The 18,335-nt window shown below is 47.7% G+C and overlaps 2 protein-coding genes across 11 annotated transcripts in view; one reads left to right on the plus strand and one right to left on the minus strand.

Moving 5' to 3' along the window:
• The window catches only part of cul9 (cullin 9), a 28,655-nt gene extending 19,419 nt beyond the window's left edge, over positions 1–9,236 (minus strand). For 3 of the 4 annotated variants that reach the window (XM_004575306.6, XM_004575305.6, XM_004575304.6), the window contains exons 1-4: positions 9,095–9,236; positions 6,488–7,183; positions 4,477–4,631; positions 3,775–4,380 (exon numbers count right to left, since the gene is read on the minus strand). In XM_004575306.6, the coding sequence (XP_004575363.2) occupies positions 3,775–4,380; positions 4,477–4,631; positions 6,488–7,183; positions 9,095–9,236 (1,599 nt within the window). Of the gene's footprint in view, positions 1–3,774; positions 4,381–4,476; positions 4,632–6,487; positions 7,184–8,777; positions 8,797–9,094 lie in introns of those variants that run through there. The other variant, XM_004575308.6, reaches the window with a different exon arrangement.
• The window catches only part of syndig1 (synapse differentiation inducing 1), a 25,811-nt gene continuing 15,502 nt past the window's right edge, over positions 8,027–18,335 (plus strand). For 2 of the 7 annotated variants that reach the window (XR_013101298.1, XR_013101297.1), the window contains exons 1-3: positions 9,255–9,684; positions 9,782–12,845; positions 13,869–14,503. Coding sequence is in view for 5 of the 7 variants with exons in the window: in XM_076891367.1 (XP_076747482.1) it covers positions 13,952–14,503 (552 nt within the window). In the remaining 2 variants the exon portion in view is untranslated. Of the gene's footprint in view, positions 8,230–9,202; positions 9,685–9,781; positions 12,846–13,868; positions 14,504–18,335 lie in introns of those variants that run through there. The other 5 variants (XM_076891366.1, XM_004575303.6, XM_076891367.1 and 2 more) reach the window with 5 other exon arrangements.

The following is an 18,335-nucleotide window of genomic DNA, read 5'->3' on the forward strand; positions in this document are numbered from 1 at the left end:
ACAAACATGAGAATTTTAAAATGAACTCTAAGATATACAGGCAGCCAATGGAGTGAGGCGATGATGGGAGTTATGTGCTCTCTTGTACGAGTTCTGGTTAAAAGTCATGCAGCAGCATTTTGGACCAGCTGCAGACGAGAGAGAAGACGCTGACTAACTCCACAATACAGCACATTACAGTAATCCAAACGAGATGGAATAAAAGCATGGATTACTGTTTCAAAATGCGGCCTGGATAAAACAGGTCTTATCTTTGCCAAACGCCTTAAATAATAAAAACTGGACTTGACCGTAGCCCTAATTTGACTGTCTAATTTAAAATCACTGTCCATCTTAAAACCCAGGTTAGTAACAACAGGTTTAAAATACTCTGCCAGGGGTCTCAAATCAATAGACGAGGGTTCACAAGGTCCACTGAGACCAAACAGAATCACCTCAGTTTTGCTTGAATTACATCTTAGAAAGTTTAGGGACATCCAAGATTTAATGTCTTCTAGAGATGCTAGAAGTGGCTTAATAGCAGTGGAAGGATATTCCATGCCTTCTGAGGATGGTTCCCAGGGGCTGTAAATATAATGAAAAAAAGCAGAGGTCCTAAAATTGAGCCCTGCGGGACCCCAGACTGAAAGGCAGCAGAGGAGGACTCATACCCTGAAAGGTTAACACTAAAAGTTCTGTCAGAAAGATAAGACCTAAACCATTTCAAGGCAGTACCACGAATGCCTGCAAGATGGTGCAAGCGAGACAGTAAAATGCTACAGTGGTCTACAGTGTCAAAGGCAGCTGTTAGGTCAAGAAAGACAAGAACAACATGATTACCAGAGTCACAGGAAAGGAGGATATCATTAAAATCCTTTAAGAGTGCTGACTCCGTGCTATGAACGTTTTTAAAACCTGATTGGAAGACCTCTAGGACACCATTCTCCTTTAAAAAAAAATCCATCAATTGGCAATGTACAATTTTTAGACATAAAGGACAACTTAGAGAGAGGCCTGTAGTTAGCCAACACAGTGTGGTCCAGGACAGGTTTCTTAAGCAAGGGTTGTACTATTTATTTATTTTCCGCCTTCGTTGTATATTGGTTTCTCTTCTTCTTACTTTAGCACCTTTGTGGTTCAGCTACCCAATTTCGCTGTGCAAGAAATTGCACAATGACAATAAAAAGCTCTACGTCTACTGCTGCATGCTTTAAATTAGCAGGGACTACACCAGATATTAAACTGCTGTTCATAACAGTAAGAACAGCCTGGACTATGCTAGGAAAATCTCCTTAAAAAATTGTGGTGGGACAGGATCATTTGGGGAACCAGTGGGCCTCAGGTGGCCGACCACATCCTCTAAATAAGAAAGAGTCACAGGCTCAAACTGGTTAAAAACAGCAGAGCAAGGGATCGAGACAGAGGGGTCGGACTCAAACCAAGCACACCATTGTTTTTCTTGTGACATTACCAATAAGTTTGATGTGTCACATGACCCTCTTCCTATTGGAAAAACAAAAGTTATCCAAGATGGCCGACTTCTAAATGGCCACCATGGTCACCACTAGGGCTGCATGATTAATCGTTAGAAAATCGCGATCTCGATTCATACTTATGTGCGATCTCATTTCCAAATGACAACGATTAAAAAAAAAAAAAAAAAAAAAAAAAAAAAAAGACGACGATTGTACCGCATTTTGATCCGGGACGTACTCTGCATGAAAACAAGCGCTCACTCTTCCTGCTCAACAAATGACAAGGGCGGAGCCTTATACCACGTGATACAGAAGCTGTGCTGTGTGATGCTAAAATTAGCAGGAAAAAAACAATGGAGAGCACGTCAGGGATGACGAGAAAGTGACAGGAGAAAATCCGTCCCGGTCAACCACCCAAACATCAATAACGGGAACCTTATACAGCGCTTCCCTATACCCGTCGAACTCAAAGAAATTACGGAGGCTATCACTTATCACCTGACCAAAGATATGGCTCCCATCAACACTGTGCAAAACGAGGGATTTAGGAAAATGATCAACACCCTAGACTAGGGGTGGGTTTTTATAATCGATTTATCGATTAAAATCGATTCTGGCTTGGATAACTTAAAATTGATTCATTAAAATCCTGAATCGATTTTTTAATATAAATTTATTTTGCCCAAAATGCCAGAATTTCTGGTGAAATCTCACAAAATTTCAACAACCACCAAACAGCTAAGACAGTAAATGAGAGCAGGAACACGGATTCTGCACAAAGACAAAACCCGCGGATCAGAATCAGTTAGATGTCGCCTTTCTCACAGTCGGGGCTGGAAGCCGACAGCTCGCTGATTCTGATCTGGGCCTGGTGGCGCCAGTGTCTGGCAGCCTCACCTCTGTCAGTGCGCCCCAGGGTGGCTGTGGCTACAATGTAGCTGCCATCACCAGTGTGTGAATGGGTGGATGACTGGATATGTAAAGCGCTTTGGGGTCCTTAGGGACTAGAAAAGCGCTATATAAATACAGACCATCTGTCGGCGGGTCGGCGCTTTGTGTTCACGACCTTTATGCGCTGATTCTAAAGCTGTTAGTTTGATCTCTCTCCAAACAATATTGACCGAATCAGCAGCAAAAGAAGATCCAAACTACGCTTCACATAAACATCGTCATGTATTCACTCTGACTTTTGCTGTTTTGCTTCGACCACGATGCACAGCTCTCTCTCTCTGTACTTCAACTTCAAGAACAGTTTCCCGTCTAAAAATCTGTTTTCTTCATTATTCGCTTGCTTGTTATGCACAAGACTACGTTGTATACAGCGCTGTCGGCCGACGTTTTTTTTTTCCGTTTTATATACTTCCAAAAAGAAAACCTAATTTCTGCCGTTCAATACTGAACAAATTTAAACTTTTTAAAATTATGCAAAATGCAAAACGCTTAGCCGTGTGTCTAATAAAAACCTCTGTAACGTCAGAGGTGATGTTCATGTGTTGATTAATGGTTTTCTTTTGTTTTTGATGTGCTGCAGAATATTTTTATAAAATCCAGGCCAGGAAAATCACCTTCATGTTTTTCTGTGTTTTATCTTCAGCTACTTTGACACAAAGGCCTCTGCTGTGATGCTCACACCTTGGATAAAGTCTTGCGTGTGTCAGCTTCCTTTTTATAGATACAAAAATATGTAAATGTACTGATCTGAATTATAATATTTCTGGCTGTCAAAATTTCCAAGATTCAAATCGAATTAAATCGAATCGTGGAACAAATCGATTCGGGACCTTGTGAATCGGCATTGAATCGATTCTAGAAATCAGTGACGATACCCAGCCCTACCCTAGACAAACGCTACACAGTGCCGTCCCGCAACTATTTGTCTATCGTTGCACTACCTGCTCTGTACACGCAGCGTCGAGCAACGGTGGAGACGGAATTTCAAGCAGTACAACATTTTGCGGCAACAACAAAACGTGAGACATTTGTTGTTTTTATGTTTATTTATTGTTTTCATGTTCAGTCTCAACTGTTACGAAGTTGATGTGCAGTTAATAAGTGCAATAAATATTTATACTGGAAAAGAAAATCGTGATTCTCATTTTATGCAAAATCGTGCAGCCCTAGTCACCGCCCATCTTGAGGAGTTTGCCCCCTCACATATACTAATGTGCCACAAACAGGACTTTGATATCGCCAACCATTCCCGTGTTATTACGCTGTATCCATAGAAATGGCCCACCCTGTACACTGACAGCCAAATCTTCCTCTACACCTGGATGAAGCCCCACCCCCTACTTCAGCCGACCTATACGGGTTTCCTCACCTGTACAGGTGGCGAGCCGTCGTTGCTGTAGCGAAACTCTCCTTCGTCGCCGGCGCTCACCTCCTCGTAGTCCTCCAGCATGCGGACCATCATGCCGCTCTTCAGGTTGTCCTGGACGTACTCCACGTAGGCGGAGCGGCAGGTGAAGTCCGAGCGCGTTTTGAAACCATTTGCTTTCTTCTTTGGTGGTGTGGCGGCGGGGGCTGCGCCACCGGAGCTGGTGGTTAGAGTGACAGGGGAGGCGCAGAATCGAGGCTGAAAAATGGACCTGAGGACAGGGCGGGAAGCCTCCTCCCCTTGATCCTCCCCGCTAACCACAACTCCTGTGAGGTGGGCAGAGCCATCAAGCGGTTGGCGGTTACGGTCCCAGCCCATCACTCGGACCAGCTCCGAGATCAGGTTGGCCATGGCCATGGTGAAGTCAAACTCCCGCTGGACACGGAGCTGCTCCGTCTGGTGGGCGGAGCTGCTGGAGGAAGAGGCAGGAGAAGGGCAAGTGTCCAGCTTTTCAGAGCCTGACTCCGCCCCCGCCGTGTTGAGCTTGTCCATCAGAGACGTGACGCACAGGTAACGCTTCACCAGGGAGAAGAGCAGCTTCCCGGGAATCTGAACACACAGTCAAGCAGGTTTACTGCAGCGGCGCCCCCTGCTGGGCGGAGCCACAGAGGCGCACCTCTGACAACATAAAGAAATTAGTCTTACCTGCGGCAGGTGAATGCCCTCGAAGGAGATGCCGTGCTCCTCGGACGACGTGGTCTCGGCGAACAGCTCCAGCAGCGTGTAGCGGTTATCGAAGTCCATGTGTTGCTCGATGCCGTCCTGCTGGCTCAGAGACAGCAGCACATACGCCCGGCTGCCTGCGGGCGACACGGCGGGACACGCCCTCAGCGCCTGACACTACTCAATAACAGATCAATAGTCATTCCAGGAGGCATTGGCCCATACGCACACATTTATACTTTAAACCACTTACACTGTCAGCAGGGGGAGGAGCCAGGAGGGTGGAGGCAGTGTTTAACAGGGGCTTAAAACATCTGATCAACTTATTAACTGATTTTTTCAGACCGTGTCAGAGTAAACGCGGCATCAGGCTCGACCCGCGTTAGCGTTTAAAGCTCTCAGCTCTGAGGTGAAGACGAACGAATGAGGCGGAGCTTTAAGAGACGTCGAGCAGCTGAACACAGAATAAGCCTGAAAGAATCAAAGCTTTAGACAGATGTGGACCAGAGTCCATTCATAAAAACGCTCATTTTAGCCCAAGTGTGGAGCTGCTGCTGATTGGCTGCCTGCACCGACGAGTGCGTTTCTGGACCCTGACCGTAACAAGTGACAGGACGCACACTTCAACGTGGCGGATGTAGACAGAGATAAAATAGTTTGTCAAAAGCTCCAGTGACTGCTCGGCTTCATGCTGCTGCGATTACCATCAGTGATTAGAAGATTACTGAGAGAGCACGATCACAGCTTATTGATTATTAATCATCAGCACCGTTCTATCAGAGTACTGATCATGTGACAGGCGTTGATGTCATCGACTGTTTCAGAGGGAGCAGGGTACGCCAGGACTCCCTCCTCCATCAGTACGGGAGTTCAGAGATTCTCAGAACATGAAAACTTTCTTCTTCTGCTCTGACTCCAGCTCTGACGTGGAGAGACGTGAGGAGCAGTGTTGCTTCTCCAAGCAGGAATCAAACTGCTCCACGCCTTTGTGGCGTGTAAACATGGCTGCTATCCCTGCCTGAGGCCTGTTTAAAGGTTTGAGTCATCACCCCTCGACGCTCAGGCGGCTTCTCCAAAGTCCAGATCTAAATCTTAAGGCGACCACAATCTCGGCGTCTTAACGTCAGCTTCACGCTTCTGTCTTTGATCATTCTGCTAACCTCGGCCTGCACGCCTCAAACGGCCGGCCGCGGTGACACAGTACTCTGAACTTCCTACCCAGTTTTTTCTCGAGTCAGCTGAACATTTCTGTTGCCACGGTGACGTGATGTCAGGCTGTCTGAGGGTTCACAAACTAAAAACTTTAGTCCCAACATCATGACCGCCTCTGATTGGACATTCTCCCCGCTGGAAAACGCTTCTTCTCCCGATTCACGATCTCGGCAGCTCGATCTTTGTCGCGGTTTCCTGCTGAACGTTCTCACACGCTGACCAATCAGCAACACCTAAACACTGATGCAGCACTGGAGCACGCCGCCGACCTCGCCGAGCTCTTGTCGTGTATCTGACACCAAACCCACTGAAAAACATCCCTCTGCTCCGATTGGTCAGCTGGTCAAAGTTTTACATTTTACGCCACATTTTAGAGCAAGTTGGGAGGAGGAGGCGGCGTAGCCTTGGCCTATCAGCTGATCGTACTCAGCACAAACAGCTGTGACGCAGAGCGCACAGACGTCATTACTCTGATCGCTCCTCACGCTTCACTTCCCATTTCATTCATCACTTAAACTCCAGAGCGCCGCCCCAAACCTTAAAACACAACTGACCGTCACACAGACAGAAGACCCAGTCGGTCCTTTTTTAATATTCTGATGATTTTATCTCCCACAGCAGCTCCAGCTGTTAATTCTGTCCAACTACCGCTGAGACTGTAAAAGAATACCAGCGCCTAATCCACCTGAGGACTCTGAAACAAGCCTGCAGTATCCTCACAGCCCACCGGGGGGGAACTAAACCCTGTGTCCGATCACAGCGCTGTTTAAAGACTGCTTACCTGCGTCATGCGAGGCAAGCGCGCGCAGCATCTTCCCGGCGCTTCGCCTCGTCTGAGTCTCCTTGTTGCACAGCAGCTCCATCAGCAGGTTGAGCGCGCCCGTCTCCTTAAAGACACCGACAAGCGAGCCAATGCTGGCGTAGGCGCTCAACACGTGGATGGTGTGCATGATGTTGATGGAGAAGTCGCTCTTCTTGGCCATCTGCTTCCGGGCTCGGCACACCAGGTTCTTCACGTCTTCCTTCATGTCCGACAGCTCCACCTCGTCAAAAGTGACGTCGGACGGGAACTCTGTGCCGCTTGAAATGCCCGAGTCGGAAGCCTCGCCGCCACGCTGCTTCTCCTGCTGCAGGGGACGCTGGGAGTCCATCTTCCTCTTGCCCAGCAGTGTGGGACAGTTGGCGTACACGTCCTCTGTCGACATCCACATCAGGATGTTTTCCGGTTTGGTTTCTCCAGACACGGCGCTCACGGACCCGCCCACTCCGGAGCTGACGCCGACCGTCCCGCCCGCTTCGCTGGCACCGCCTCCAGAGGTGGAGCCATCGTCGATGGCGACGAGGCACCAGCGAATCAGGTATTCCGTCTGCCCGTCGTGGGTGCGTCGCTGGCGAATCAGCTCCTCGGGATACGCCTGCAGTTTCGGGCCGAGCTGGACCAGCAGGTTCCCATTGCGGCGTTCGCCAACCATGGTCACTGATGGGAGGAGCCAGAAAAGGAGAAGTGGTTATTCAAAGAAAAGAAGGTCGCTTATTCATGTTTCAGTAAACTTACTTTACTGCATTCTGATGTCAAGACGTTCTAAAATGACCAAAAAAGGGACTGGACTTTGGCTTGAGGAAAGTGGCAACCAATGATCTCCAAACCAAACTCCAGTCAGAAATCTGCAGATTTTATAATCGTTATTCTTTCGGGTCCTCTCTTTAAAACAATTACTCTGACTGAACATGTGTGTGAAGGAGGAGGACTTCTGAAATGAAAGTGAAAGAGTAAAATATGCAGGCCCAAAGAGAAATGCCTCAAATTTTAACTGTACTTTTGTGGCGGGAATAAAGTCATGCAAGACCACACCAAGTTTTATTGTATTCTAAAATGATCAAAAATGTAACTGGAGTTTGGTGTCAGAGTTAAAACAGTGTACAACCAGCAGGTCTTCTATGACTTCTCATAAAAAGAAACTAAAATTAACCAGAATCCGACTAAAGTTTCATCAGGAGGCCACGAGAAAATGACATCACCTGAAGTATAACTCCGTTTTTGTTGAGAAAGAGGAAAAAAAAGAAAAGTTGATCAACCCAAAGAAAATCGTGAAAATAACTAAAAGGACCAGAAAGTGAATGGAGCTGTGGCATAAAGACAAGTAATACATGTGACTGTAGTGTGATGTCAGCGGTCACATCTGCACATTTTTCACTGGATTCTGAAGAATGTGCAGAAATCAAACTTCTGGACTTTGGTGATGGGGTGAACTCTGCAGATGTGACTGGAGCTGGGTATAGAGAAGATCACTCTAAGAGGATCACAACTCCGAGTGGATGTTGGTGTGAAATAAAACGGATGTGACGCTAGTTTGATGTCAGGGCAAAATTTGTGGATTTCTGACAGGAGTTCGGTGGAAGCACAAAGTCGGCTGGTTTCCAGCTGCGTTTCGGCCCTGGGACGATCCCAGTGCGTCTCCCCGCTGTCAGCTGAGCGTGCGCTCCAACGGCTGCTAGCTTCATCGGGCTACGTCTAAAACTTGGGTAAGAAGGGGACTAATTTCTGGAGTCACCCGTGCTCGCCGCTGCCCTGCCTTTAGCGCAGTGTCATTAATGAAGTCAAAGTGACTTTTCATTGCATTAGCTCACTGACAGTCCTGTAGATTCAGGAATTAGCCGGGCACTTGATTTTTTTTTTAATCTGAACGCAACAAGCTAAGGCTGCTAAGGCTAGTTTGCTGCCGCAGTTAGTTTCACCTTTAACCGCAAAAATCTGCGCTTTGTGCGCACTTTGTCAAAGCTGCGGTACGCTTCGTTGGTTAACCTGCCAGCTAACTACCCATCACACCTAACCAGCTAACTTTTACTCATGGTGAGCCATATGGACGAGCACTCAAAATGTCACACCAAAGCCCGTGTAAAAAAAGCTCGATTTAACCTTAAACCGCCCGCTGATCAAACTCACTCACTCTCTTTTGCTCTATAGAATATTCTAGTAAATTCGGCGCCTCCAACTTCCCGTTTTTAAACACAAGTTATAATGAAGTCTACATCCAGTCTGCCGCTCTGCATCATCGTCACCTCAGACATACTTCAGAGGACGAGCCAACAGTTCCCGACTGAGCCCTGGTGGCGATAACGTGCCGTATCAGAGTGCCGAACCGAAGCTCGCCACCGACAAGCTCGCCACACGTCTCAGACACGGACGGGACTGCGCGTGTTTCTGCTCTCCGAAGAGCGTTTGTTCTGAATTAGCAGTTTTCTGAATGGAGTTTGGTGCGCCGCTCTCAGGGCGGCTCAGGGTGGGCTATGTGGATGTGAACGGAGGGCCTCCGGCAGGAAAGCGGTTCCGCGGGCATCCACGGCCCGGCCCGTAGAACCAGCCGAGTGTCAGGTAAGTCCGGCTTACCTACTGCGTCACAGGCCTTCCCCCCGCTCTGAGTGCCCCCCCTGGAGCGCTGTTTTCGCTTCCTTCCTAAGGTTTCGTTTCTTAGCCCGCCGGTGTGGCTCTGCTCGCTCTCAGCCAGAGCTCCGCACTCCTGGATGCGCATTTGCGCACTGTGACAGGAACAGCGTCACTAACGGCCTCTTCTTGGACGCACGCGCCGACACTTTTCTTCTTCGCTGGGTTCAAAACTACGATTAAATGAGCAGCGCGCACCCCGCTGGACGGCAGTGAGACATCAGCCCAACGAGTCCAACAGGGAAGGCGAAGACATCAGAGAGGTCTGTGTAGGTGTAACTAACAGGTACACAGGTGCAACAAATAGGTAAGTGTAACAGACAGGTGTAAGTAACAGTGTAACCGCAGAGGGTCAGGTACAGGTGAGATATATTAAGTTAAGGACTCAGTGTGACATGGAGGAAGGGCCTGGCTAACCCTTGCACATTAATATTATTATTGCTGTTTGGAGAGGAAAGCTCCAAAAACAAAAGTGTTCTGTTTTCTGAGTTACAGACATGGCAGTAACTCCTCCTGTCCCGGGGTCCTCCTCCGATGTACGAGCATCCCATTTCACACTGATTGAAGATTAAATATCAGTTTTTAATTTCTTGTATTTTCTTCATTTTTCACTACCTGATGCTTTCCCCTCAGTCTGCAGGGAGGAGCGCCTGGAGGCTCACAGGTGTATGTGCTGCAGTAAAGCGTCCACAGCTGCAGGGGGTGCTGACGTTTAATCTGTGAACTGCAGCAGGAACTGACCGAAGAATGAAAACAGGAAAGGAAGTTTGAAGTCAGCTGGAAATTTGGTTCTAAAGAATTTTGAGTGGTGAAGATAAAAATGAGTAAATTCAAGACAAAATCAGATTTTCATTTTGTTTCCAACATTCAGACCTCAGCGTGAGGGTGTGACTGTGGGCCCTGAGTGTGGTCTGACATGAGGTGTGCTGCATCTTTTTCTCTTTTTTTGCATCTGTTAGATCTGCCCTGGACCTGTGAGGTGGATGAAGCTGTGCAGGTCTCCAGTGAGCGTGAAGGTGATGCAGCATTTTTCATTTGTGCTGATTTATGTTTCCCTCTGCAGGAGTGACCTGATGTTGTGATGTGTGGATCACTGAAGGCACTTTTACCTTTAAGCTGCTTCAGCACTTCCCTTTTGTGCAGCTCATATTAAACATGAGGACAAATCTTACACAGTAAAACACACAAAAACACTCCTGCTTGCTTAAAAAAAAAAAGGTGGTGTGGGTGGAGCGGGATAACAGGGAATGAGGACTCCATCATTGCGTACAGCACGCCCTACATCCTGTTTAGTTTCGGTTACTATCCATGAATTTAGTTTGGAGCTTATTCTTCTGCTTTGACAAGTTCTTCTCACTCAGATGTTTGACCTTTTTTTCCTCAGCCTCCTCCAAAATTCTCTGCTTCATCCTGATCTCCCCTCCGTCACCTCCTCCCTCCTGAGGTGTGGTCTGTTCCTGGACTCTCTGAAAGCAGCTGTGCTTGAGTCCCTGTTCAGAATAATCCTTCTTTACCTGACACCGGCCTCTCTGCAGTTCATCCTCTGTCTGAAGCGAGATATTTAACTCCTCCCCATTTTCCACACAGCTTATCTCTGATTGGCTACCCCACACAAACAGCAGTTGGGCGGGGTTTCAGCAGGTCCCAAGAGTTCAAATCCAACCCAAGATCTATAACACCAACGTTAATGAATTAACAACTGCGTGGAAACCTGACTCCGTCCCCAGTGCTTCCACTGGAGGTACGGGGCTCGGCAGCAGCAGCTGATCGGCTGCATTGATGACCTGATCCGATGCATTGGTGACCTGATCGGCTGCATTGATGACCTGATCCAATGCACTGATGACCTGATCAGATGCATCAATGACCTGATCCGATGCACAGATGTTTGTCCATGATGCACAAAAGCAAACCGCTCAGACGAGCTGTGAGCTCCTCGTCTACAGTGATGTGACACACTGATGAAATCAAACCATCACTCATACCAGGTTTAATGGGACCTGATGAAGTTTTAGTGGGTGTACTCTGTCTGAAAAGTGTTTATGACAGAAAGTGTGGTTCATTTTAAAATGTCCTGTTTCCATGACACCTGATGGAATATCTCACCCTGACATTCTCTCTCTTGACTCTTCCCTCGTTTATATTTTGTTTAGTCTCTACAAGATTGTTTCTGCATGAAAAGCAGCAGGTGGAGTTGAGACATCTAAAGCTACGTTCACACTGCAGGCGAAGGTGCATCAAATCCGTCTTTTTTGATCCTATGCGACCCATATCCGATCATGGTCTAACAGTGTGAACGGCACAAATCCGATCTGGGTCACTTTCGTATGTGGTCCTGAATCCGACACATATCTGATGTTTTAGAAAGCGACTGCTGTTTGATGGTCATGTTGCACTAAATCCGTCTTTTACGTCACTGACACAAGACAGACGCCAATTATCAGCGCTGGAGAAGCGCCCGAGATTCCTGGCCATCCAGTATAGATGTTAGTGAGACTGTTGGGAAGACAACGTTGGAGAAACGTGAACATTTTATTTGTACTGTATAATCTGCAGCTATCCTTTGAAGCACCGCTCCTCTAAAACAGCAATAAGGATCATTATTAGGCCAAATGTAGATAACAAAATAACTTTATGACTTAAAGCAAAATTGGGAAACGTAAAGTCCGAAACAAGACTTTATATGAAGGCCATCAGTCAAAGAATACTGTTGCTCTGGGTCTAAACAGAGCGCGTTGTGTGTGACGTCTTCGTTTGCGCATGCGGCCGCTTTGAGGGTTCACACTAGCGCGTGTTTGCTGTCGCATTTTATTTGTAGACAAAAAAATCGGATTTGAGCTTTAAGACCTGCAGTGTGAACGTAGCCATAGTTAGAATCGTAGGGCTGGCTTCCCTGACGACCAAAAAGATATCCAAGCACCCCGGATGTTCCCATTCCAGTCCAGAAGCCTCCTCCTGTTCCAGGAGCTGCCTGGCCTCCTGGGTACTGGTGCCTGTGAGTGTAATCACTGTGGAAACATGCATGAACTGAGTGTGAAGGAGATCTGGAACAGATTCGGTTTGTAATATTAGAACATCAGGACGATGTCTCCCAGCTAAAAACAAAGGGAGATGTCAAAAATTCAACATTAACTGAATTTCTGAATTTTTTGAGAAATTCCTGGATGCAGATCAGGATCAACTCCAAACTAAAACCAGTTCTAAGTCCGAGCAAATATCTTCAAATGTTCTTTAGATCATTGAGAAAGATGTCCCACGGGAGAGGCGGAGCCTGCGATTGGTCAGCAGGTCTGACTTCAGGAGTCCAAACCTGGACGTTTTCAAGGACGATTTATTCGATTCGTCATGTTTAATGTGAGGGGCTTTAGGACCCTGTGGAAGAAGTCTCTGCTGACACACACCTCCTCTGTATTCAGCGCACATGCCTCTTCTCTCCTCCTCCTCCTCCTCCTCTCCACCTCCTCTCTGCAGGAGAATCATTCTCGGAGCAGACGGACACCTGCCTGCCCGCCTGCCTCTCTCCTCTTACGGCTTTTTTGGAAATACGGAGCTTCGCATCGGGAACCCGCCGCCTCTCAGCCCGCTCAGAGCGCACCCAACGCGGCTGCGGGACGGCCGCGGGGGTCGCTGTCACGCCTGGATGCGCAGATGGATGGACGATGAATGGATGGACGGCTCTCGTGTCTCACCTTGGGAGGTGAGTATGTGCGCGTGTTTGTGTGTGTGCGCGTGTGGCTATCACCGTGCTGACGTCAGAGCCGGTGAGTGTCGGTATTCGGGTTTACGATGAGGGTTTTTCTGTAAACATCCGTGCACGTGCGTGTGCGCGCTGTCCATGCACGTGCGCCTGTCGGTGGTGTGGGCGCAGCTTTGAAGATGAGCTTTATTATTAATGTGCTGTGGATTATTTGATGTGAGCCGCAGCTCACAGAGTCACAAATACCCCAAAAACGTCAGGAACACCTCCAACACCACAGCCAAGGAAGCACCACAATATCTGAAGGCTGTAGGGAGGGAGGGCCGAGGCACAAAATCCTTTATTAGAGCTCTAATATACCAGGTGCTTCAGGTGTTTAAGGTTTCACACACGCTGCTGACGCCAGATATTCCAAACAGACCATCATCTGGTCCCAATATGAAGCAGCAAACACAGCAGTGCAGAAATGTCCCCGTATGTCAGATTGTCCTCCTGCTGATGGTTTCCTGCCAAAACATAAAAGGACCTCAGGTGTTTATCAAGGCATCTCATCGGATGCAGGATGCAGCTCAGCAGGTGAATCCTCTGACACACACACCACGTTTGCAAACACACGTCACACGGGTGCATGTGTCCGTGCTGTGAGGACAGCAGGACAGGCCTCTTCGTGCTTTTTCCTGGATCGGTTTCACAGAGATCCCTTCATACCCCTCAGACCCCGCCCACTACCTGTTTGACCCACCACCCTCTGCACCACGCCTTGGGTCAGTCAGGTCCCACACCTCCAGGCTCCCCTGGGCTATTCGGACTGTTACCCTGCCCACTCGCCACACCAATCTGAGCCATGTTCTGAGCGACCGTCACACACGGACCAGCTCCTTTCGTTGCACTTCCTGCGTTGTTCTCCAGTGTGTGCCTCTATCTCATTTTGTATTTATTCCTGCTGTCACAGTTGGTGTGGAACACCAGTACAATGACATCAATGGGCTTTTCTATTCTATCTTCTCTTTTTCTATTTTCCAGCAAAGTTCAGTATGCAATGCCTGACCCTTGACCTCTGACCTCTCTGAGAGACCCCTTGAGGAGGAAACGAGTTCTGAGGAGAGATGGAAGGTGGAGGAAACAAGGAGAGCCGAGGAGAAGAGCCTGAAACCTCCTCCGGGCTTGGGAGAGTCTCACGGAGAGGAGGAGGAGAAGCCTGCAGACAAAATGGCCTGATCAACACGCACAGACTGGGGGCGGAGCCTCGGGAGGTGCTACTGTCAGTGTACTCTGCTCCTCAGTATCAGGGTCACGTGGTGGTGAGCACCTCCCCTCAGCAGGAGCACAGCAGGGGTCCTCCCCAGCTTCTGAACCCCAGCACTCTCCTGCCCCAGCATGGGGTGCCAGACCCTCGCCTCAGGCCGGCCCCCGGCCTCTTCCTGTGCCCGGAGAGTGTCCTGCGGGCCTGGGGGGAGGCTGGGGGAGGCGACTGCTGTGAGACCACCTTCATAGAGGGACTTGGACCAGAAGCCTCCTCTTCTTCTGCCGCCGCCGTCTCCACAAAGGAGGTGCTGCTGTTTGCTGACGGGAAGTATCTGGAGTTTTCTGGTGAGGAGGCAAAGATTCACACACTGTCCTATGACATCGACGACGATGACGACTTCCAGGAGCTCGAGGTAAATAAGCTCTTTTCACCTCATGTTCACACACTCACACTCTGATGATGAGTTGGGGAAAACTCTGGCTTCAGAACCCCAAATCCAAGCACCGACCTTCTGATTGGTGGATGACCCACTCTGCCTCCTGAGCCCGAGGTGAGGGCAGAGGTCTGAAGAACGAGTGCCGGGACTCTTTTTCTAGTTCTGATTGAAAAGTGTCATCGACACAAATTCACTGAGGGAAAACAGGCACTGCAGTTCCTCTCATGTCCACTAGATGCTGCTGTGAAACGTCTCTGCGGTAGTCAAAACGGGCTTCCTCGTGGGTGCTACCACACCAAGGAAGCATGGCTGAAACACCAATGTTTTTGCCATTTAAAGTCATTGCTATGACAACAACAACCGCATCACAGTGGAACAATGTTAACAAAGTTCCCACATTGATTAGTGGTCCAGTCAGATCTTCTCTAACAGAGGAAGAACCAGACATGAGAGCCACTGTGAGTCAGCTCGTGAGGCTTGGTTTGGTGATCAGTGAGCTCACCACGATGGAGGTCAGGGCATCAAATCGAAATATATATAAAATAGCGTTTGAACACAAACCTGTCTGTGCTGTAGTAGGTGACATTCATGAAGCACATCCAGCAGAGTTTGGAAATCAGCTGATATCTGCTTTCATCAGAGACATCAAGAAAGTCAAGATTTAAAGTGTCTGCGGTGTTACTGTTATAGCTGAGCTCTGAAGGAGCTTTTGTGGCTGCCGGCTCATCGTCTTGGCTTAGTGATTTCTGGTCATCATCAGTCACTCACAGATAGGGATGGGTATCGTTTAGGTTTTATCCGATACCGGTGCTTAAACGGTGCTCAAACCGGTGCTTAAAGAATGGAGAACACAAAATTGGTCCAAAAACCTCTCATGTTCATCTGTTTTTTGTAAAAAGATAACAATGTTAGCCTTTTCTGCAGCTATGGGGCATATATGGTATCACTCTTGGCTGGAAGCAGTGCTTAAACAATGGAAAAAAAACACAAACTTTGTCCAAAAACCTCTCATGTTTAACTGTTTTCCACTTTTTCTTTGGTCATTTTAGCCTTTTTGTCCAGGGTGAAGGGAGCATCTGCCATCACACAAGAAGACAGCCGCATGTAGCTATGATGATGTTTGCTAGTTCACCTTACATGCATTAATGTAATAACGTGGTTAGCCTACTCAACGTAAATTACACTCGAACAACATTAAGCTACTCACGCAGAGAAGAACGGCTGCTGCTGCATCATCATCCTCATCATTCCTGCTACACTGGCAGGGCTAGGGGCCAGGACTCTCCTATTCGGGTTTTTGGGGGATGTTGCATAACAGGCAACCCACCCGCAGTAGATGTGCTCGGTGTGAGGTCTCGCAGCAAGCTATCAAATACGGCGAGGTGTTGCCTCCTTTGACAGTATCACAGTATCAGCTTAAAGCACTTGTTGCTGCTGAGTTTGCATCTTTTGCTGTGAAGTACAGCCAGACTTTTGACCGCTTCGCCTTGGACATTTTTAATCTGTAGCTCTGCGCTAACAGAACGTACGTACCTGGCCCCGCCTACTATCCTCGGAAACGTAAAACGATTGGCTAAAAGTGTATCACAGCTCAGGAAAAAAAAGCACCGAAATAAAGCACCGAAATGTGCGCTGCTTTTCGGTCTGGTTACTACCGTTTATGTCAGAATGGCACCGGACACCGGTACCCATCCCTACTCACAGATGCTCTAAAGTTTTTCAAGCGTTGCAGATGTTCTGACTACTTCAGACCTCCTGGGCAACAGCTCGTTGCTCCCCTTTGGGTATAAACGTACATTTTTACTATTGTGACTGTGAGCTGTGGCATCCAAGGGGCAGAAACAGCTTCCTCTGGGCTCTTTAGAGATCAGGTGAGGAACCTGCACTTTGAGGGATCTCAGAATGAAGGAGGTGTTTCAGATCAGATCTGATCAGGCTCAGGGTTCCTCCTGGATGCTTCTCTTTGGAAATGTTTTAGCCATGCCCAGAAATATGGAGGACGACAAGAGCCCCGCGCATCGAAATAAAACATTCTGTGCTTAATTAATGAATTGTAGAATAAAATCTGCATTTGTAAATTCATTTTTGAATTCAAATTTTATAAACTGCATTTCAAAATCCATTTCCCTTTCCTGTTCGCTCAGGGATTAACATGTGGATTAGCAGTTGGATTAACAACTTCATTTTAAAAATCCTGCTGCTATTCAAATTAGCCACACCGTGGGATGTAAGGAGCTCTCTGATTGGTTGGTCAGACACAGGCTGGCCCTGAGTTAATCCCTGAGCGAACAGGAAAGGGAAATGGATTTTGAAATGCAGTTTATAAAATTTGAATTCAAAAATGAATTTACAAATGCAGATTTTATTCTACAATTCATTAATTAAGCACAGAATGTTTTATTTCGATGCGCGGGGCTCTTGTGGTCCTCCATACAGAAACCCCACCGGATCCATCCAGAACTAGATGGAACGATCATAGTCTAAGGATGTTGAAAAGAAAAGGGACCGGGCTTCTTTCAGGTACTTCAAGCTCCTGAGATTACCATGACCTGGACGACTGAGAACATACAGACACATGGAAACGTTAGACGTTCTGTCTGACCTGGGAACACCTCTGGATAACAGGAAGTGAAGCTAGTAAAGAAACATCTGGATCTGATTTTTGAACAGGGCAGGTGGGAGGATGGATGGAAGGATGAATTGAAGGCTAGAGGGAATTACAGACAGACAGGTGGATGGATGGACGGTTGGAAGTCCGTCCATCGGTCCGTGCTGGGAGTCAGAGTGCTTCCTGCAGAATGAGATTAGCACTCAGAGCTGCAGCTCTCTGAGCGACACGTTTGACCTCCTAACAGCCAATCGCATTAAAGACGATTAGCTGAGATTTTGTCTCACTGAAGTCCAGCGTTAATCTACTCTGCAGCTCTGATGGGTGAGTGTGTGTGAGTGTGTGTGTGTGAGGGTGAGGGTGAGTGTGAGTGTGTGTGAGTGTGTGTGTCAAATTCAAATTCAAATTTTATTTGTCACGTACACAGTCATACACAGTACGATATGTAGTGAAATGCTTGGACAACTGCTCGTGACCTAAAGAGAACAAAAAAGGAAAAGGCTATGAATAAGAAAGGAAATAAATATGAAAAATTAAAAAGGGTAAATTTAACTAGGAAGGAATAAAATATAAATTAAGGTTAAAAATGAAATAACTGTACAACACAAATTAGAATGAAGGGTAAATTTAACTGGGAAGAATAAGATAAAGATAAATATATAAATTAAAGTTGAAAATAAAATAACTGTACAACAAAAACACACCCTGTGTGTGAGGGTGAGGGTGAGTGTGAGTGTGTGAGTGAGTGTGTGTGTGTGTTGTGTGAGGGTGAGTGTGAGGGTGAGTGTGTGTGTGTGTGTGAGGGTGAGTGTGTGAGGGTGAGTGTGTGTGTGTGAGGGTGAGGGTGAGGGTGAGTGTGTGTGTGTGTTGTGTGAGGGTGAGTGTGAGGGTGAGTGTGTGTGTGTGTGTGAGGGTGAGTGTGTGAGGGTGAGTGTGTGTGTGTGAGGGTGAGGGTGAGGGTGAGTGTGTGTGTGTGTTGTGTGAGGGTGAGTGTGTGTGTGTGTGTGTGAGGGTGAGTGTGTGAGGGTGAGTGTGTGTGTGTGAGGGTGAGGGTGAGTGTGTGTGTGTGTGTTGTGTGAGGGTGAGTGTGAGGGTGAGTGTGTGTGTGTGTGTGTGTGAGGGTGAGTGTGTGTGTGTGTTGTGTGAGGGTGTGTGTGTGTGTGTGTGTGTGTGTGAGTGTGTGTGTGAGGGTGAGGGTGA

Source organism: Maylandia zebra, linkage group LG13, assembly GCF_041146795.1.
Source record: "Maylandia zebra isolate NMK-2024a linkage group LG13, Mzebra_GT3a, whole genome shotgun sequence".
Lineage (NCBI taxonomy): Eukaryota > Metazoa > Chordata > Actinopteri > Cichliformes > Cichlidae > Maylandia > Maylandia zebra.